Raw genomic sequence first — 22219 nt, 5'->3', positions numbered from 1 at the left:
GTTAAGGTAAATTTTGGCCATCACACACTAAGTGCAATACAAAGAGCTAACATTCTACTTTAGTAGAACTAACATTAAAAAATAGAATCTTTAATTGTAACTTACTTGTCACTTTTCTTTCTTTGCTCTATGGAAATTGTAAAGACGGCATGAGATCGAGATGACTGGGAATTCATAGCTGTAGAGGCCACAGTTCTACAGTTGTTGCCCTGTTCCAAACAGGAAACAGTATCCTGTGCAACTAAAACAGTCTTCTCAGTAAGTCCTACAATCTAATTTAGAGAAAGAAAATTTTCATATGATTCATGTTTCAAATGTTCAACCAGAAATATGGAGATTGGTGATTTTAAAAAATGTTTTAGTATCCTTCTAAAATCTTGGAAATATAATAGTCACAGAATGAGGACTATTTTAACTAAGCACTCTATTATGATTACCAGAAATCAATGTCTCCTTAATCTCTTCTGGTGGAGTTGCAGGGTATGTTTTACTCTCCTAGTCAAAATGTCAATAGTTTGGTTCAAATACACTGGCTCCCGAGAGTGAAAAATGGGGTAGTATGCTTCTGCCACAATTTAAAGCCTTGGAAACCCAATGAAAGGTCTCCATGAGACAGAACTGACTGGAGGGCAGTGGGTTTACTTTGGTTTGCAATTTTGAGGGACTTCAAAAACAAGAGTAGAAAAGGGTAACAATGTATGGGAAGGAGCTTTGGTGGTGGAGAGCATAACATATTGGATTGCTAACCAAAATTGTCAGCAATTTAAATCCACTAGCCATTCCACAGGAGAATGGCAGTTTTCTCTCATAAAGAAACTTAATGAAAGGTTAGTATGAGTAAGAACTTACTCGATGGAGCGGGCCTTCAGAGCCCCAAGTGAAGGTAAACTTTGGTCCCAGGACATCAAGTACAATATAAATAGCTTTGTATTTTTCTTTGCTACTTTCTCTCCCATGTAATCCCAACCTCCTCCTAACACTACTGATCCATTTTATACGTCATCTTTACTAGGGAAAATAGCAGAGCAGTTTCCATTGAATTGGGAAGCCAGGATGACAGGGTTGTAGGGTTGTGAAAACCTGAAACTAAAAATCTTCTGAAGTCTCTAGGAAGTAAACTAGATCATTATTTTGTTGTTGTTGATTAAAGATTTTATTCTTCTCTACAAATGAGAACAGATTAGAGAAAGAAGTATTTTCTGGTTATCATATAAAAGCAGCTTCAAGGATTATGGCATACCTTTAATTTAGTAGTACTTAAAATATTTCCAAATACTCCCTACTGTGTTTTGGTTCCTAACACCTTTTTTTTTCGGTTCCTAATACTTTTTACAGAATTGTTTTCTTGTAACATTGCTTGATCTATCAAAAGCAAATTTTATACCTAATTTTTTAAGATTAAAGATTTTAGCCTTTTAATAATGAGTTTTAAAGTTCATTTTAAAATACATGTTACTCCATCATAAAAAAAATGCTGTATAATAAAATGTATTATAATACCTCAAAAACAAATCTAAATTCAAACCAGGATCTTTGAAAAAGGGGCTAGGAGAAGACATCTTAATTTCAAGGGTTTAGCATAAGATACAGAATGCAGGCCACATTTTAGATTTTATAAATACATAAACACAAACTATCATAAATATAAACAAAAAACAAAATTATTTGTTAGCTGTTAATCAGTAGTGAAAACTTTATATAAACCATAAAAGTCTGCTTTTGAAGAGTTGACTTGCAGGTCTATGTTGACTTCATTTATAGAAAGACTCTATAGTCAAATTATCATTCACGTTCATGCCCCTGCAGGGACATGGTAGGCGAGTATTTGTAGGAATACAATTTATTGTCTGCTCCTCCACTCAGAAGTAACCCTGTGTCTGTCCAGTCTACACTCAGAACTTTGTCTTCATGAGCAGCCATAGCATACAACTTCTTCTATTCCACAGCTTGACAAAGTTATCCAAAGAACCTGAGATCAGTTGCTGTTTATGGGTAGATGTGACCCTGCCTATATGTGATGTTAGGGACAGAGACACTAAAGAACCATCTTTAGTTCAGGGATTCCCACAATCTGATATGCCTATCTGTGCTCTCAGATGCTAAACGTTTACAAATTGGTGAATAGGAGATGCAATTAAAAACTTTATTTTAAAAAAAAATCAACAACTTTATTTCCAGTCAAAGTTAACTTAAGACTGCCAGTTTCAATATCGCATAATTTTATGGTGTGGTCCCAAGACACACTGCAGACTTCAGCATCTGACGACAGAAATGAAGAAACTGCTTCCTTTTGACCAGTTAGGGTCACCATGGGAGTCCTTGTTAGTCCCAGCTGTTTTCTGTTTCTTTCCTAGGTCGATTTAAGGATTCTTCCATTTCATCCTCTTCATCTGTAGGGACCGTAGACCAATCTTTAACATTTTAATCCCAGGAGCCACTGCAAAATTTAGTTCCTGTATTATCAACAGCTATAGAATCCACACTCCCAGCATGACCTCTGCAGCAGTGTAGGGCTTTAATTTTGTTTCTATGTTCCACTCCCATAAGAGAACAGTTTAATCCATAGAGGCGCTCAATAATAAGCAAGACAAACTGTCTTTTTGTCACCCAGGCCACATCTTTTACAATATCCATATGTCCCACAATTTTCATTACTGACTTTACTTCCAAGGACCAGATTCATGAAGTCTTATCATAAGAGCTAGTTAAGATCCATTCCTCTGCCCCTTTAACTGAGCTGATTTAGTCATCGTGGAGTATGCATTGCTCTGGCTGAGATGCAGCGTACTTCTCCACATACTCTATTTCCACAACTTCTTCTGATGAGATGTTTTCTAGTTCCACGTGTTTGACCAGGGGCATTTGTAGAAATTGGCCCGCCCTTGACAAGAAAATCAAACTCTACATGTTTGTGGAACTCAATTTTGGCCTCCAGCAATTTATTTTTTTTGCTGCTAATTTTTTTTAAATTAATTTTAATGAAAGTTAACAGACTTAGGGTTTCCAGGAATTCACTGTCGCACTTTTCTCCCTACTCCCCCTTTCCCCGCCCCAATTCACTCCTCTCCTTGAAAAGAAAAACTCTTTCATTGTTATGTAATCCCTCCCCCTAAGTCCACTCCACTATGCAGCCTTCACACTGGACTTCTGTAATGACAAGAAAACCCATTCATATATCCCTTTTAAACAGTTCTCTCCCTCATCTGTTTCAATGCAATATACATCATTCCTCCCCTCCTTTTCTTTCTTCCATCAACCCTGATGTCAGTTCCATTTTACAACAGTGACCATATGCAATATTTGTCCTTTTGTGACTGAGATATTTCACTCAGCATAGTGTCCTCTAGCGACATCCATTTTTAATAATATTTCAAGAGTTCCTTATTTTTCAATGCTACATAGTATTCCATTGTGTGAAAATACCAGAGCTTCTCTGTCCATTCGTTTGTTGATGGGCACTTGTTTCCAGCTCTTTGCTACTGCGAACAAAGCCACAATAAACATGGGTATGCATATATCTGCTTGGGTGACACTTATGGTTTCTTTAGGGTAAATTCCCAGTAATGGAACTGCTGGGTCAAATGGTATTTCTATTTGCAACTTTTTGAGAAAGCGCCATACTGCCTTCCATAGTGGTTGCACCATTTTACACTTCCACCAACAGTGAATAAGGGTTCCAGTTTCTCCACAACCTCGCCAGCATTTGATGTTTGCTGTTCTGCTAAATTTTGCTGTTCTTACTGGGTGAGATGGTATCTCATAGTTGTTTTGATTTCTTAGAGCTAGGGATTTTGAAAATTTCTTCATGTGTTTGCCATCTGAATGTCTTCTTTGGTGAAGTGTCTGTTCATATTCTGTGCCCATTTTTTAATTGGCGTATTTACTTTTATCTTGTTGTGGTGCTCGAGTATTTTATAAATTCTAGATATAAGTCCCTTGTCAGATATGTCATTACAAAATATTTTTTCCCAGTCTGTGGCTTTTCTTTTTACCCTGTTAGAGAAGTTTTGGATTTAATTCTTAGAAGGTCCCATTCATCTGTTTTATCCTCTCCTGGTTGTAGATTCCAGCAATTTATTGATATTACTAAATTTCAGAGGCTGCAGGGATTGAGAAAGGAATCTCATCTACCAAATATATATTTTTTTAAATTGTCATTATAGAAGCATGTCTGGAGCTGAGCCATCGTGGGATGTAAGGTGTACACTCAAGATCTACCCACAGAAATGTATGGACTAATAGAGAATGGGTGTTCCCCTGATAAACAAAAAAGAGGCACATGGAAGTGAAACGCTGCAGTCAAAAACTGAACTTCACTTTCTTCCCTAAGGCATCTCTACCAAATGCCTAGATCATTATTAAGTCCTTTCTAACCCTAATATAGCATGATTTTATTGCTCCCTAGCACCCAAACATCCATCTGTAAACATAACTTCTATTCCCTTAATTCCAATTATCTGCTATTTATATTTTAAAATATAAAATATGCTTATATTTTAAAATCTATAAGTTATAAAGAAAAATTATCTTAATTCTATCAACATCAATCCTCCCTTCCACTTTTCCATTTTTATTAATATCCCTATTCTCATATTTTCCAAACCTCAGATTCTCCTTTGATTCTCCCAATTCCTATATAACTCATCTATTGTTGTTCTTAGGTGCTGTCGAGTCAAGCACAATTCATAGTGACCCTATGAACAACAGATCTGAACCCTGTTCTATCCTGTGCCATCCTCACACTTTGACACACAAAAGCCCATTGTGACAGTCACCCTGTCAAACCCACCTGGTTGAGGATTTTCTTCTCTTTTGTGAACTCTTCACCCTTCCCAGCATCCTGTCCCTCTGCAAGGAATAGCTTCTCCTAGCAACATGCCCAAAGTATGTGAGGCAAAGCCTCATTATTCCTGCCTGCAAAGAGCACTGTGGCTGCACTCGCTCCAAGACATATCTGTATGTTCTCTTAGCCATCCAAGTGATGTTCAGTGGTCTTCTCCAGTACCACAGCTCAAAGGCATCAATTCTTTTTCTGTCATCCTTATTCACTGTCCAGCTCTAAGATGCATAGCAAGTAATCCAAAGACTGTGGCCTGAATCAGACTTAGTTCTCAAACTGACATCATTACTCCTCAATAATTTGGAGAGGTCTCTAACTGAAGATTTTCCCAGTGCAATGATTATCCTTATTTTTTGACTGCTGGTACCAAGCATATTAACTGTGGATCCAAGCAAGATGAAGCTGTTGACAGTTTCAATCTCTCCATCCATCATAATGCTGCCTAATAGTCCAGTAGTAAGTGTTAGTCTGGGCAAAGAGGGCCAAAGAAAAGAATGAAGAATTCAGAACTCAAATGCTGATGGCCTTGCCTGCTTCAGATAAGAAGGCAAATGGCCTTGCCTGTCTGGCTAAGCTAGCAGGTGGCTCGTAAATCAGAATGGAATGTCCCTCCCTAAAGACTCTGTTTATAAAAATCCTCCCCAGTAAGTTCACAGTGTGACTTCCCATTCTGCCTCTCCAGGATGAGGAACTCACCCAGGAGCTCCCCTTTCCCCCCTTTAATAAAGCTGCATTAAGCTTTCTCTCGTTCTCTCTGATTTCTTCTTTAAGTCCACTAACCTAACCTAACCTAACATATGGTGCTGAAACCCGGGAGATGAGTTAAGGTGCTGCATCCCCATCTTAGGGCGAGTGCTGGCACCCCTTACTCTCTTCCGAACCAGTGTGTGCAGTGTCGAGATGCCTAAACGGTAAAGTAAAATTCTGCTGCTCTCCCTTTCCCCAGTGCTCTGCGTGGGCAGCTGCTGGCCAGATCTCTGCCCCTTTTGTCTTTCTGATCTCTGTATTCTCCCTCTCCTTCTCCTGGAGGCTCCTAAAGCTAGACCCAATTGATTTCCAGGCATATTAAGCCTTTATTTCTGTTTCAAAGCTTTTAAGCTTTCCAGTCCAGACATTTTTAACTCCCATGAGAACCCAGATCTGTTCCATTGGCCTTCCATCCCATATACCCACAAAAAAACACAGATCTGTGTTGGAAGGCCAACCAGAAATGCCAGGCATTTCTTCCAGGCTATGATGGTTCTGAGGACACTCAAGCTGTCTATAGCCTCTCTCCACTCGTAAGAGTTCCTGAGACTCCCAGTTTCCAGAGGACGCTATGGAATTCCGGTTGCCTCACCCACAGACCGAGGAACCATGGGAAGCCAATGTCTATCCAAGCTTTCAGGAGACGGTCTCTTGAACTTCCTTCTCCCAAATCTCTCACACTTGAGTCTAGCTGAAGACCTCTGCCTCAAGATCCTTTCACTGTAACTGAGCGGCCACAATACAAGATAAGTAATAACTCTCAGTGGCCTAAGTATAAAACTTTTAGTTTGGCATGTAAACACTTTCTGCCAGTGCACTTAAAGAAACTTTCTTTTGGTTTGCTCCCGTAACTTTGTTTCTGTCGCAGTTTTATCACCCTCCTGCCCAGCATCTCCTCTAAAGACCGCCCAAATAGGCGCCAAAGGTAGAGAGCTCTTTGTCTGAAACCCCACTCTCCCTTTTCATCCTGACCAATCCAAACTCAGCCATTCCTATCCCACCTCTTACATCATCTGTTACCAGGGGTATACAAACCTGCCAACCTAAAACTCTTTGTTCTCCAGTTTCCCAACCCTCTTCTATACCAACCAATCCAGACTCAGGCATTCCTATTCCACTCCTCCTATGTCCTCTTCAAAAGTTACAAACTTTAAAAGTCCCTCTCTGTGTTCAAAAAACTTCATCTTTCTGCTGTAAACTCGCTCATCTTTAATCCTACAAAGAACCCCTTACAGCCTCTGTTTTCCTAACTCAGTCATATGCAAATGTCGCCTCACCACAGGAAGCCCTTTCCAAATCTCCCTCAGATGCAGCCCATTCGGCCACCTCCTCTCTCCCCAGTCTGTTCAAAAAAAGTTTCCTACATCCACTCTCTTCCTAAACCATCGCCTTCCTCCTCTGATCACATCAGCAGCAAAAAACACAGGCAAATTCGCCACACCTCCCAGGTCCTGCTTTCCCCAACTCAGACACAGCCCCTCCCCCGTCCCGCTTGGGAAAGTTCCCAAAGCAGAGAAAAATGCCAAAGTGAATACCAAGTTCCCACTGCTACCTCACAGCACACAGAAAAAGCTAGAAACTACCTCCAAACACCTCATTCGCCTCCAAACACCCTATTAGAGACCTGCTGGGCCTTTAAAGTTCCAATGCCCGAAAGGAACTGGCAGAGAAACTCATGCCTGACAGAAAGCTAATCTGTAAGCCCAGGCTCTCCTGGCTGCCTTACAGCCAGCAGTGGTGAAGGGTCAGAGGACTAATGCTCGTTCAAAGGGCCAATTACCTCCTGGTGCATGCTTCAGATACAGCAAAGAGGGTCATTGGGCTAGCCGTTGCCCAAACCCTCAACCTCCAACAAGGCCTTGCCCAATCTGTAGGACAATGGGTCATTGGAAGGTTGATTGCCCTTCAACGCCTAGTCGTAGAAGGTCAGTCCTCCACCAGATCCAGTCCCTATGGATCTTCTAGGCCTAAGCACAGAGGATTGAAGATGCCCAGGTTAAAAAACCCTCACCACTCCTGCTAAGCTCCCAACTGTAATCTTCAGGTACCAAGCAAACCAGTTTCCTTTCTGGTTAGCATGAGAGCTACCTGTTCAGTACTCCTTTCTTTCTCAGGTTCTGTTTTCCCTACCCAGGTCTCAGTAATAGGGATTAATAAATAGTCTTCCCTCCAAGCGTCTTATCACTCACCAGGCATTGTCAGCCCTATCATATAGTATCTTTCCATGTCATCTGTAACCTCTCACTACCAACCTGTTTTTGTTACTCTAAAGAACTCCTTTTCCTGCTAAACCTCATTCCCTGTCTCCACACAACACTGCAGAAGTTTAAAAACCATCATTACTTGCCTACTTTCCTATAAACTTCTTATCATAAATAGATAGATAGACAGACAGATAGATAGATAAATAATCTGTCTTTTGGTGTGCAGTCCCACACTCTCACTGCTCAAACTTCTTGGCCTCCAAAGGATACAGAGTATCCCCTTCCAAGGCCCAGCTCTCTCTCCTCACAGTCACACATATCAGCTTTCAGTTAACTCCCACCACTAACAGTCAATGGCACATGGCCATTGAAAGCCTGAAGCCTCCTCAAACTGCTGATCAAATCCTCTCCTTTCTCGGCTTTATTAGTTCCTCAGGCACTGGATCCCCAATTTTTCTTTAGTTGCAAAACCTTTTTCAAACTCCAATACTTCATTCCACTATTCCCATCCCTTTACCAAATACCTCTAAACACTTCACTTGTTCACTGATGAAAATGAATTATTGCTGTTGGTGTTTTAGCTCAACCTCTTGAACCCACCTTCACACCCATTACATACCTAAGCTGCTCTCCTCACTAAAAAGCACTGAAACTTCCCTTAAGAAGCCCCCTACAAGTTTTCTCAAGCCACAGACTTTGAAATCTACTTTCAAATCATTTTCTTCCTTATGTTCTCCTAAGCAGATACAGAAGCTCTACCTACTTTTCCTCAAAAAATCCTAATATTTTCTTCTCCCCTAGTAAAAATGTAAGCAAAGCAAAAGCTTGCCCAGGTTCTTTATTGGTCTGGTTTATAGCCTCTGAACTAGGCCAAACTTCTCTGCTTTGTCCTTTTTCCTCTCTCTTCTATTACTCGAGTCCCAAAAATCGAAGGACAATTTGCCATTTAAATCTGAATACATCCAACACCCGCTTCAATTCTCAATTGCAAACACCACCCCTCTGAGGTAAAGGTCCAGTCAAGCCCTGAGGCACCCAGGGATTGCCTCGGCTCTTTTACCTCATTAAAAAGGCAGGACTTGTCCCAGGGATCTGTCCTAGGGACAGCACTCCTCACAAACCTCCGGCATTATGCCTAATCTGGAGACCTGTCCCAGGACAGCTCTCCTCTAAAATTGTGCATCCTCAACATCACGCCTGATTTAAAGCAATCTCAAATTGTGTAACCTAATTTTGGCTCGTTCAATCCATCTGTCCTTCAGAACATAAGAACTGAAATGGCAAGTAGTCAAGGGTTTATACTCCAACTCATTCTTTACTGTCTACTTTCATGTATCTATCTTGGAGTCTGCCCTGATTCCATGTTAAAATTCTCTAAAACTTTGCAAAATTGGAAGTCTGTGTATGTCTATGTCCTCTCATTCTCTGGCCTAAAAACACCTAGGACGTCCTACATCACCTCAATTCTTTACACTCCTCCATGAGTTTGATCTGCCTTCCAATTGCTCCTCTTTGAACTGTACTTGTAAACACCCTTCACAAGGGTTTTCTGCCTCTTACCATTACAAACCTTCAAAACACCAGACTGATTTAAGAAGTCGAACAAAATTCAACTCTAAGCCTAACTAAGCCTCACTCCAGCATACCATTCCCAGCTTTGACCTCCCTACTTTGATATGGTCCTAGCTTCATCTCCGAAAACACCCAGCAGGTATCATCTAGTTTAAGTATCTGCTATAAGCTGTACATATCCTACCACTCCCAGTCTTCAGGCAAAACAAAGCACATATACAGACTCATTAAGTCCTATTTTACTAAACTGACTGTCAAGTTAGACAAGTCTTAAGTTACCTTACTTCCTGTTGCCTTAGCCTGTATCTGAACAACACTCTGTTCACCTTCCTTTCTAAATTCCTTCCAACTGATGTACAGCCAAGTACTTCTGCTAAACTGTAACTTGCTCACCAAGCCCCTTCTTTTGGCATCATGCCTTAACTCTCCCCCCTTAAAGAATTACTCTGAAAAACACTCACACCGCTGTATACCCAAACTCTCGTCGAAAGGTCTGGATCAAGCCACTAAAGTCACTTCAGAAACGCTATTCTCATCAAACAACAGGCACCCAAGCCTCTCCTACCACACTGAAGCAGGCCCTGTGTAGTCACCCTAACCACTTCCACAGCTATTAAAGTCATGGGTGACCCCCATTTAACACCACCTTTCTCAAGTCAAACATGTTCCCCTCACTAAGTAAATTTCCTATGCTCTAAATGCCAATACCGAAGTAGAAGTCTCCAGTAACATTCTCCAAGCTAAGCAGACAATGATACAACAAGCCTCTGGAGAGCCACAAACTATGCAGACTCCAACTTGGTTCTAAATTATCCAGGGCACATGCACCTTACTATTTCTTAACCAAAGTCAAATGACAACCAACCTTTTTCATTGTTAACTGTGTGTCTCTTTACAGCGACCTTTGCTAGCAGCAGTACCAATCAACTTCTCTAGACTACACTCCACCAAAACACCTCAAGTCTTTCCATCATCCCAAACTGAGTGTTCCACCATTAAAGAACACATTCCCTTCTGAAAACCAAAGCCTGATAAGAACACTAAGCCCACTTGCATCTAACACCCTCTGCAGTAAAACATGAAAACTGTATACACAATGCCAGCATAAACAAGCACACTGTAGCTAAACCAGGACAACACTTTTGATATAAGACTCTCTAACTTAAATTTTCCTTCTCTAAGACCAATAGTAATCATAAGCATACTGTTATTAATCACTCCACGTTTCTTTAAGTTTTTACTTCACAGGATCAAGAAGATGACCACGTTAATTCTCCCCTGGCCACTAATCCCAGACTGACTCACTCCAGGCTCTGAATCCCCAGATCGTCGCCCCTGTTCAGCAGGAAGTAGCCCAAAGAAAGATATGTCACCATTTTTAATCACTAAAAAGAGTCTAAGATGTTAGTCTGGGCAAAGAAGGCCAAAGAGAAGAATGAAGAATACAGAACTCAAATGCTGATGGCCTTGCCTGCTTCAGATAAGAAGGCAAATGGCCTTGCCTGTCTGGCTAAGCTAGCAGGTGACTCGTAAATCAGAATGGAATGTCCCTCCCTAAAGACTCTGTTTATAAAAATCCTCCCCAGTAAGTTCACAGTGTGACTTCCCATTCTGCCTCTCCAGGACGAGGAACTCACCCGGAAGCTCCCCTTTCCCCCCTTTAATCAAGCTGCATTAAGCTTTCTCTCGTTCTGATTTCTTCTCTAAGTCCACTAACCTAACCTAACAGTAAGAATTTTTGGTTTCTTGACATTGAGATACAATCTATACCGAAGGAAGCATTCCATGATTTTCTGCAACAAGTGCTCCCAAGTACTCAATTTCAGCAAGCAAGGTTGTGTCATCTGCATAATGCAGATTATTGATGAGTGTCTCTCCAATCCTAATGCCACACTCCTCTTCCAGCTTCTTGGATTAGACTGAATATGGTATGGAGAGAGAATACAACCCAGATGAGCTCATCGATTACCAACTTCTAATTCTTTTTTAATATTTTTAACTATTTTTCTTTCAAGTGTGTTGTTTCTTTTATCTTTACATATCTTCTTGCCTAGTCTAGGTCCATAATAATACCAGAAAAATGAAACAATAGCTTCCCCAATCGGTCTACTTCACTCTAGTCTTTCTCTTTTCAATGTTGTTGTTGTTGTTGTTGCTGTTATGTGCCATAGAGTCGCTTGTGACTCATAGCAACCCTATGCACAACAGCCCTAAACGTTGCTCTGTCCTGTGCAAATTACACTGTCTCTGATACACCCATCCCAATTATCCCACTCACTGAATCAATCCACCTCATAGAGGGTCTTCCCCTCCTGCGCTGTCCCTCCACCCTCCCAAGCATGATGTCCCTCTCCAAGGACCGGTCCCTCCTTACAACATGTCCAAAGTATGTTAAACAAAGCCTCAGAATCTTTGCCTCCAAGGAGCCACCCAGTTTAATCCTCTCCAGGATGAATCTGTTTGTTTTCCTAGCAGTCCATGGTACCCTCAATACTCTTCTCCAGCACCACAGCTCAAAGGCATCAATTCTCCTTCTATCTTCTCTAGTCACTGTCCAACTCTCTGACACATATCAAGTGATTGCAAAGACTATGGCCTGTATCAGATGCACCTTAGTCTACAGAGAGATACCACTGCTCTTCAGTTCTTTGGAGAGGTCCCTAACAGCAGACTTTCCCATGGCAATACGTCTTTTCATTTCCTTGCTACTGGTGCCAAGAGTGTTGACTGTAGAGCCAAGCAAACTAAAGCTGTGAACAATCTCAATCTCTTCACCATGCATTTAATCGTCCTAAAATCCCACATTCTAAAATATCACCAAACTATTAAGCCAAGTGTTAGATAACAAGGTTACAAAGAAATGTTAAGATACTTTTCTAATCTCTAAGAATTAACATAGTTGGAGAAGTTGTAATTGTTATAAGCCTTCCCATTGGAGCCAACTGGATCCTCAAGAGGGTTTGCAGAGGTAGTAAATTACATGGGATGAGATTGGCCATTATTCTCCCACAGGGCAGCTGGTGGATCCAAACCATGTGTCTCTGTATTGGCAGCACAATAGACCCTAGTTGGAGCACAACTTCCTAGTTGGAGTGATAGCACATGTACATAAGTATAAAAGCAGCCAAGACAATCTTTCTACAGAAGTGTTAAACAATTTGCATGTGGTTGTTATGTGCTGTTGAATCTCCTGTGACTAATAGTGACCCTATGAACAGTAGCTCTGAGCCTGCCCTATTTTAAGCCAGTGTCATTGTCTCTGACACACCTACCTCCATTTCCCCAGTTACTGTGCCAGCCCATCTCAGTCAAAGTCTTCCTCCCCTGTGCTGTCCCTCTACGCTTCCAAGCATGATGTCCTTCTTTAAGAACAAGCCCCTCTTGGCAACATGTCCAAACTATATGCAATGGAGTTTCAAAATCCCTGCCTACAAGGAGCAACATGGTTTCGCCCTCCCCTATCTGTTTTCTTGGCAGCCCATGGTACTCTTCTTGAGCACCAGAACTCAAAGGCATTGACTATCCTTCTACCATCCTTAGTCACTGTCAAACTCTCTGAGGCATAGCAAATTACTGCAAAGACCATAGCTTGGATCAGGCACACCCTAATCTCTAAACTGATATTGTTGCTTTTCAGCACTCTGCACAGGTCTCTGAGAGCAGACTTTCCTAATGTCATCTGTCTTTTCATTTATGACTGCTGGTGCCCAGAGTGCTGACTATGGAACCAAGCAAGCTGAAATTGTTAACAATCTCAAAGTCTTCTCTCTCTATCATGATGTTGCCAATCGGCCTAGTTGTGAGAATATTTGTTTTCTTGATGTTGAGCTTCAATCCTTACCGAAGTCTATAGTCCTTGGCCTTCTGTGCCAAATATTTCAGGTCCTCCTCAGTTTCAGCAAGCAGGTTGTGTCATCTGCCTAATGCAGGTTGTTAATGACTCTTCCTCCATTCCTGATGCCATATTCCTTCCCATAAAGTCCAGTCTCCTGAATGATCTGTTCTGCATATAGACTGCAAAGGTATGGAGATAGGATGCATCCCTGTCATACATCTTTCCTGATTTTGAACCATGCAGTGTTTCCAAACTCTGTTCTGACAACTGCCTTCTGGTTCAAGTAAAGGTTTCACATGACCACAATTAAGTGTTCTGAGATTCCTATTATTCTCAATGTTAGCCACAATTTTTTGTGATCCACACAGCCAAATGCCTTTGCATAATCAATGAAAGACAGATAGACATTCCTCTGGTACTCTCTGCTTTCAGCTAAGATCCATTTAATATTGGCTATAATGTCCCATGTTGCAGGGGTCAGTGACATTCAGAGATGTGGCCATAGATTTCTCGCAGGAAGAGTGGGAATGGCTTCAGCCTGCTCAGAGGGACCTGTACAGATGTGTAATGCTGGAGATCTATGGCCATTTGGTCTCACTGGGTAAGTATTACACCTCATCTCCCCCGAGGCAGCATTTGCCCTTCAAGGTGGTGGTTGTGAATTTTACCTCCCAAGGAAGGTATGGTTTTGTTTTCTATTAGCGTTTAAGATGAAGATTTTTACCTTCCCCGATTAAACAAGCTTGGAAGGAGTGGCGTCCACTTCCATAACAGCTTGCCTCCGGAAACCCTGTGAACCTGGAGAGAGGATGAAAGGCACCCAAGCGTCAAGGACTCTCCCCTTCATAGGGTCGCTATGAGTCGCCTGCGACTCGACGGCACTTAACAACAACAACAACAACATAATGCCCCTAGGGCCACAGCCTCTTCTAAACTCAGCTTGCACATCTGACAGCTGTGGATATAATGTTCCAGTCATTTTTTTTATAATCTTGCTTGCATGTGGTTTGTTGTTGCTGTTAGGTGTACAATTCAAAGTGACCCTATGAACCTTGCCTTAACCAGCTCCATCTTCACAATCTGTTCAATGCTGTTAGAGTCGCAATATCAATCCATCTCATTGAAGGTCATCTTCTCTTTCACTGACTTTCTACCTGTCCTGGCATAACATCTTTTTTCCAAGGAGTGGTCTCTTTTGATAACATGCCCAAATTATGAATTTTCACCATTCTTGACTTTAAGGAGCACCCTGGCTGTATTTCCTCCAAGACAGATTTGTTCTTTTGGAAATCCATGATACTTGGTACCCTAACATGCCCATGGAAAGGCATCAATTCATTTTCTGTCATCTTCATTCATTGTCCAACTTTCAGATGCACAGGAAGCAATTTCTTCCAGTGAGATTACTGCCTCTGAAAATCTCCTGGAGGGTCAGCTATGGCTCAGTTCCAAACCTATGGTACAGAGCAACAACTGAATAAAAGACAAGTAAACCGCTTACTTATATTCTTTGTTTTAGTCAAGATCTATTTGGCATTAGTAATGATATCCCTTGACTCGACTCCCTTAGATTGACTCAACAGAACACAACAACAACAATTTGGCCTTAGGAATGATATCCCTCTGTGTCAGATGTCAGCCTAGAGACTAAGGTATGCCTGATCCAGGCCATGGTCTTTGCAATTACATCAGAGAGCTAGACAATGAGTAAGGATGGGAGAAAAAGAACTGATGCCTTTGAGTTGTGATACTGAAGAAAACATACATTGGACCACCAAGAGAACAAACATGTCTGCCTTAGAGAGGCTGAAAACAAGTTTCTTCTTGGAGGCAAGGAATTTGATTCTCCATCTCACATACTTTGAGCATGTGGCCAGGATGGATAGTTCTTCTAGAAAGATGACATGCTCAAAAGCATGGAAGGACAGCACGAGAGGAAGACCCCAGATAAGATGGTTTGAAACCGTAACTGGGGTAATGGGGGTAGGCGTGTGGGAGTCATAAGGTCACTATGATTGAAGGCAATTTGATGGCACATAACAAGGACATCCATCATGGCATGGCCTCTTATAAATCCCACTTGAATTGTAAGCAATCCTCTATAGATGCACTATTCCAGCTGTTATAAGTTTCTGTAAGACTTTATTTGCATGTGATAGTAATGATATTGTTCAATAATTTCCATACTGTTGGATCACGTTTTTTTGTTTTTTTGGTTGTTTTTTTTTTTTTTCCTGAGAACAAAAATGGATCTCTTCAAGTCTATTGGTCAGGTACCTCTCTTCCAATTTCCTGGACTAAACTAGTAAGCCAGTACAGGGTTGCATCTCTTTGTTGATACACATGAAGTGGTATACTATCAATTTCTGAGGCCTTATTTTCCATTAAAAATGAATGCAGCTTCAATGCAGCTTGAACTTCTTCCTTCTTTATTATAAGTTCTTATTCATATAATACTTCCTGAAATGATGTATCTCAAACAACTGTTTTGCTATAGTGAATGCATATTCTTTGTACCTTCTTTTAAGGCTTTCTGCATCATTCAAGATTTTGCTTCCAGAATCTTTCAGTATTGCAACGTGAGGCTTAAATTTGTTCTTTTTTTTTCAGCTTAAGAAATGCCAAGAATGTCCTCCTTTTTGGTTTTCTAATTCCAGCTGTTTGCATATTTCATTATAATACTTTGCTTTGTCTTGTTCTTTAAAGTCTTTTTTTTCATTGGTTTGCATACAATAATTAGCTTACATTGTGTTTCATTCATGTCCATTTTCTTTTATACAACCTTTAATTTACCTTGGTTCATATACTTATTTATATACATTGCATTTTATATAATTATTATTGATCTATGCCTGTTTTTACCCCGACATTTTGAATTCCATTGAATCTTTTCTATTCTTTCCCCTCACCCCGCAGGACAGCCACTAAACTCTGCTATCCTAGTGATTTCCACCCTTCCCTTTTTTCCACCCTGTTCTCTCTTTCAGCCATTATTAATTCCCATCCTACGTTATCCCTCTATTTTTACAATGGTCTTATGCAGTATTTGTTCTCATGAGACTGAGTTAGTTCACTCAGCATAATGTTCTTTACTCGCCCATGTTACATATTATTTTACAAAATTGTTTCTCCTTAGTGTTGTATAGTATTCTAGTGTGTGAGTGTACCTCAATTTCTCAATCCATTCATTGGTTGATGGACATTTGGACTGTTTCCATTTTCTTGCTATGACATAGGTGTGTATATATCTCCATTCATGCCTCAATTCTGATTTCGTTGGAGTATATTCCTAGCAGTAGAATAGCTGGGCCATATGGGGTTACTTTTTCCTAAAAAAAATCAGCTTTTTGAGGAAATGCCACACTTCCTTCCAGAGTTGTTGTTGTTGTATACCATCGAGTCAGAACTGGTAAGTCCCAAACTATATGCCTTCGGGATTACAGTGCAGCTTCTTGCCACAAGGCTACTAGAGCTTCCTATTATTCTATAATTCCACCAGCAGTGCATGAGAGTTTCAATCTCTCCACATTCTCTCCATATTTCTTGCTTGCTATTTTGTTAAACTTTGATACTCCTACTGGGGTGAGATATTATCTCACTGTTGTTTTAATTTGCATTTCTGATTGCCAGTGATTTTGCCACATGATCCTATCAATCAATGCAGAAAAGACCTTTGAGAAAATCCAATACCTCTTCCTCATTAAAACATTCAACAAAATAGGAATAGAAGGGAATTCCCTCGACACAGTGAAAACTGTATACTCAAAACCAAGACCCAACATCATTCTCAATGGAGAAAGTCTAAAGGGATTCACTTTGCAAACAGGGACCAGACAAGGATGTCCACAATCATCACTCCTATTCAATACTGGAAGTACTTGCTTTGACTTCTTGAGCTGTCCTTTGAAATATTCTGGTCAGTTTTCTTGCCTCAGCACTAATTAATGTCCTTGGTTTTGGCTTCTTTACATTCTAGCCCAAGTTTCAGAGTCTCCTCTTGCATCTATTTTTGGTCTTTTCTGTCTGTAATCTCTTTTTGCTTTCTTCATGATGTCCGCCTACAACTCACCTGATTTTTTGTCATTAGTATTCAACGCATCATACCTATTCTTAAAATGGCTTTGAAATTAGCAGAGATAGACTCAAGACTGTATTTTGATTCTTCTGTACATGTTTTAAATTTTCTTCAGGTTCAATTTGAACTTACACATGAATAACTGATGGTTTGTTCCACAGTCGGCCCTTGTTCTTATTTTAACTGCTGAAATTGAGCTTCTCTACCAACTCTTTCCAATGATGTAGTTAGTTTGACCTGTGCTGATTCCTATAATGTCCCTCCGTATTGTTGCCATTTGTTTTGAGTTGTGTTTTTCTCTTAAAGTGTTTGCAATGAATAAATCATTGATTGTACAAAATTTCATCACTGTGACCTTTTGTCTCATATCTATAACCAAGGTCATATTTCCCTTCCTTCTCTGTTTTCAACTTATACATTCCAATCACTATTTATTATTAATGCATCTTTATTGCATGTTCACTCAATGTCCAACTGCAGAAGTTAGAGCTTTTGAACCTTCCAGCTCTGGTGGCAGAGTCCTTAAAGTTGTGCTGCTAAACAAAGGCTATACCTCTTTTGTAGTTCAAGCCTACCAGTGGCTCCACGGAAAAAAGTTGGGCAATTTCTGCCCTGGGGGTTTACAGCTTTGGAAGGTCAGCTGTGAAATCATTCCAACTGGAATTGAATAGATAAGTAAGACATTATTTTACCAAGTTTTTGTAAATTTGTATTATATATTTCCACCTACTTCTGGGCTATGCTCCTCCCATCCCTGAATACACATATCAACTAGTTCATTTATTGACCAGCTCATTTTCCAACATTTTGAAATTATGACAATAGTAAAATAATCTATTGTGCATTAACAACTCACAATTAATTGGCCATCATGCATGAAGAGAATAGAGATAAATGTCATTAAAGTTCTGTGGCATCTTGGTTGGCTCATGATTCTCAGCAAGTTGGCAGTTACGGAATGTTGTAATTTGGCAGTTATGTAATGATATAACTATTCTCTATTTTCACATGACAATGATTTTTTGTATAATGAAACAGTCTTCAAAATCTATGTGAGTGAAAACTGGGTGTACTCAAGTTGGCACTAGGCCCAATTTCTGCCTCCTTTCTGCACTGCCTCTGAATTTGGTCTACTGCCACATTAAAAGTCATAACCTTGCCCCAAAGTTTCTTTTCAACTCTTCATTCTGCATCTATATAATTTGACAGAAGCTTCTCAAATAAGTGATGTGTTTATTCATCTGGCACTTAGGAATTTAAAAAAGCTTTTTAAACTGCTCACTTTTAAAGTATCATCTCAAATCCTACCACAACGTCTATATAGTGCTGTGATCCTAGATATGTTCTATATCTGCACTGTCCATTATGGTAGCCACCAGCCACATGTGTTTATTGGGCATTTGATACATGCCTAGTACAACTGAAGAACTAAATTTTAAATTTTATTTCATGTTCAATTAAATTTAATACAACACTTATGACTAATGACCACTGTACCAGACAGACTAATCTTAGAACGTTAGCAATTAATTATACTTACAAGTCATCATCTAAGGAATAAGGATTGATTTATCCTTGTCTAGAGCAAAGAATAGTTAAGAAAATCAGACACATGGAAACAGTGAATAGCACCAAAAGATATTGTGATCCTCAATTTCCATGACCCTGAGATCAAAAGAACTAGATGGTAAGCAGCTAACTACTATAAAAGAGATCCTAATAGAAGGTCCTGGATAGAGTGAGAGATAAATGTAAAATAAAATTCAAAATCACACTAACAACTAGGCTTAAGAAAACTCTGAGAATATGGACCTTAAGCACTCTTTGAACCTGAACTGAATTTATCCCTGTGGTACAACTTTCAGCCATATAATATACAGATCTATAAAGTGAACATCAACACCAAGGGAGCAATTAAGCACTTACTGTCACTAGAAGTTCAACATGCTATCCATTGTGCAACATAGCCACCTAAATTAAGTACTTATAGCATTCAACCACACAAGAGATCACAAGGGCGGCATTAGTCCAAGGATGACTCTCAGTAAGGAGTGAGTGAATAGAGGGAAGAAAAAGAAGAAAAAAACATATAAAATAAAATAAAAATTAAATGAAACCTTAGCAACAAACAAAAGGGATATGAACTTTAGAATTTTCCAACATTTTTAATAACATCAAGTGGGAGACAAACACACCTTTATGCCTTCTTTAGGGTCTTCCCGTATATTTATTTGAGGGGCTTTTTCACGAGATGGGCATAGGAGATCCAAGATTTCTTCATTATAGATCTGGTATTTTTTACAATAAAGACATAAAAAGATGTTAACAGTGGTAAAGCCTAGGTGGTGAGACCATAGGTAACTTTTTAAATTATTTTTTACTGTATTTTCTAATGTTTTTTACAACAAAAAGGCATTACTTAAGTAATTAAGAAAAGGACTTTAACATTATATGCAATTATTTAAATATTTTACAAGAATGAATCCATACATCATTTACAGCATAACTGCTCTCTTAAGATAGTTTCATAGGAACAACAGACATAAAAAAAAAGTTACATGGTTGCCTAAATTCAGTTATTTGGTGGAGTTGTGTCACTTAAATTGGTATTTACAAAATAGCTGTGAGTCAAAGCTGAGCCAATGGGACCTAACAAGAAGGGGTGGATGTGGGAAACAAAAAGAAGAGGCAATAAAGATTTTAATGCCATTCAAAACTTTTAAGTACTTATAACAGTGTTTAGCATGTACTAAGTACTGTATTTATTTGCTATAATTGCTGTTGCTATTATTTAATAACCAGGTTTCTGAGTTTGGGGGGGTTTTATAGAATTTTGATTTGTGGGTTTTTTTAAATTATTATTTTTACATTCAATTACCTTGGCCATAATGAGGTTAATCAAGAGACTCAAGAAGGCTTTTTAAAAAAATTGTGATAGTGGAATGTACTTGGGGTGGTTGGAGGGGTGCAGGGGGATTGTGTACCAGGGAGGGAGTCTTTCTTTTACTTTTGAAAGAGAGGAGCGAACTGGAGGACGGGGGGAGAGGGCTGGGCAGGTAGAAAAGTGCAGCAATGAATGAATGGAAATCCAAATTCTCTGTAAATGTTCATTAAAATTATTTTTTAAAAAAAGTTGAAAAAAATTATTTAAAAAATTGTGAGAAAATATGAAAGGCTACCTTATGATGTTTAACTCCCTGTCACTCAACTTTATACTATCTATCTTTATTAACAAATTAAGATTTAACTTCAGGATGAAGTATTCAATTACAAGCTCAAACTGCATATATGAATTGCTCCTTAAAAATAAAACACTAAACATTTTCTCTCTTATCAGTGCTATAGAACAAACTGGTTTCCCTGTTTCTTAAGAATGTGGTTTTGATGTCCTGAGATCAGACATAGTCAGCAGGAATGTTTATGTTTACTGATTAGATAGATATACACATACATACATACATACACACACACACACTCTCTCAAACCTAAATTCCCTTGTCATTGAATCAATTCAGACTCATGGTGACCCTATAGGACTAAATACTACTGCCCCACAGGATTTCCAAAGCTGAAATATTTATGGAAGGAAATTGCCATGTTGCTCCTGTGAAGCAATCAGCTAATAGATCTTTCAGTTAGCAGCCAAGAACATAGTCACAACACAACCAGAACTCCATGATATATTTCAAGTACGTAATATAGCCACATACCTACAACAGCTTGACATACAATAAGTGTTCAAATAAACACCTTTTAAAAAATATTTTGTTGCCACATATATAGCTCAATGGTTTACCTGATTTTTATAATATTCTTCATGAAGCATTATCAATTAAGTACCAAAGCAATGACATAAAATAAAATACTTTTTTGAATACTACACAGGGAATCAGTAACTGAAGTCAAACTTGAATTAAAATAATTATTATCTTTTTACGTATTAATGACAACTCTTCGGTCAGATTAAACAAAGGAAAGAAGAGGGTGGGAACCAGCTCCAATGGAGTAAGTTTCCACTATCAACTTAATAAAATTAGTAGTAAATTACTAAAATTACACTTACTAATGTTGAGTTAGGAAGCTCTGGTGGCATAGTACATAGTGAATTGAGCTGCTAACCCAAAAGCTACACCATCTCCAGCAATTTGTATCCACCAGTGGCTCCTAGGGAGTTAGAGGGGGTTTCCTCTCTAAAAATCTGACGAAGGGTCACTATCAGTTAAAATTAACTTAAAGGAAAATGAGTTGGGCTTGCTTTTTTTCACCCAATGATAATTTTGAATTCATAATAAGGATAAATTACTCACCTCCAAGTAAGATACTTTCATAGTGAATTCAAAATCACTTTTTTTATCAATTTCTCTGAAGAGCAGTTGTATTACTCTAGGAATGATTCCAACTGTTGGTTCATTCTCTTGTGCTGCAGTGTATGTACCTCCCATTGAATATGTTTTCCCAGAACCAGTTTGTCCATAGGCTAAGACCGTTGCATTGTATCCTAACAAAATACAAGTCACACAAATATTAATGTTCAAACATTTTCATCCAAATCAATATATTTCATTTTCTTCAGCAACTACTTGTAACAAAACTGAGACTTGTTTTCCTATGACAGTTTCTTGGTAACAGCAGACACAAAGAAAAGTTATGTGGGTACCATGACTCTACATTACTCGAAATAAGCAAAGAAAAATACCAAATCCAGAATGTGTTCTCCTTTCTTAAAACACTTTCTTCTATAATTTATATTACTTTTGTTAATACATAGAAAAATATATTTTTAATTGTACAAGTTTCTATTTGTACAATTCTGTAATATTGATGTTGTTGTTGTTATGTGCCATTGAGTCGCTTGCAACTCATAGGTACCCTATGTACAACAGCCCTAAACTCTGCTCTGTCCTGTGCCAATCGCACTTTCTCTGACACTCCCATCCCAATTATCC

At 39.3% G+C, this 22219-nt stretch overlaps 1 protein-coding gene and 1 pseudogene across 1 annotated transcript in view; both read right to left on the bottom strand.

The window, feature by feature from the left end:
• KIF4A (kinesin family member 4A) overlaps positions 1 to 22219 on the bottom strand; it is a 389040-nt gene that overhangs the window by 350021 nt on the left and 16800 nt on the right. Inside the window, exons 3-5 of the mRNA XM_006895963.1 lie at positions 21581 to 21771; positions 19469 to 19561; positions 106 to 272 (exon numbers count right to left, since the gene is read on the bottom strand). Coding sequence (XP_006896025.1) covers positions 106 to 272; positions 19469 to 19561; positions 21581 to 21771 — 451 coding nt within the window. The remainder of the gene's footprint in view (positions 1 to 105; positions 273 to 19468; positions 19562 to 21580; positions 21772 to 22219) is intronic.
• Positions 1783 to 4186, bottom strand: LOC102857192 (annotated as a pseudogene).

Source organism: Elephantulus edwardii, unplaced genomic scaffold, assembly GCF_000299155.1.
Source record: "Elephantulus edwardii isolate Elephantulus edwardi_28Jun2011 unplaced genomic scaffold, EleEdw1.0 scaffold00178, whole genome shotgun sequence".
NCBI lineage: Eukaryota > Metazoa > Chordata > Mammalia > Macroscelidea > Macroscelididae > Elephantulus > Elephantulus edwardii.
Note: the sequence above shows the minus strand (reverse complement) of the source record. Positions and strands in the feature narration are given on the sequence as shown.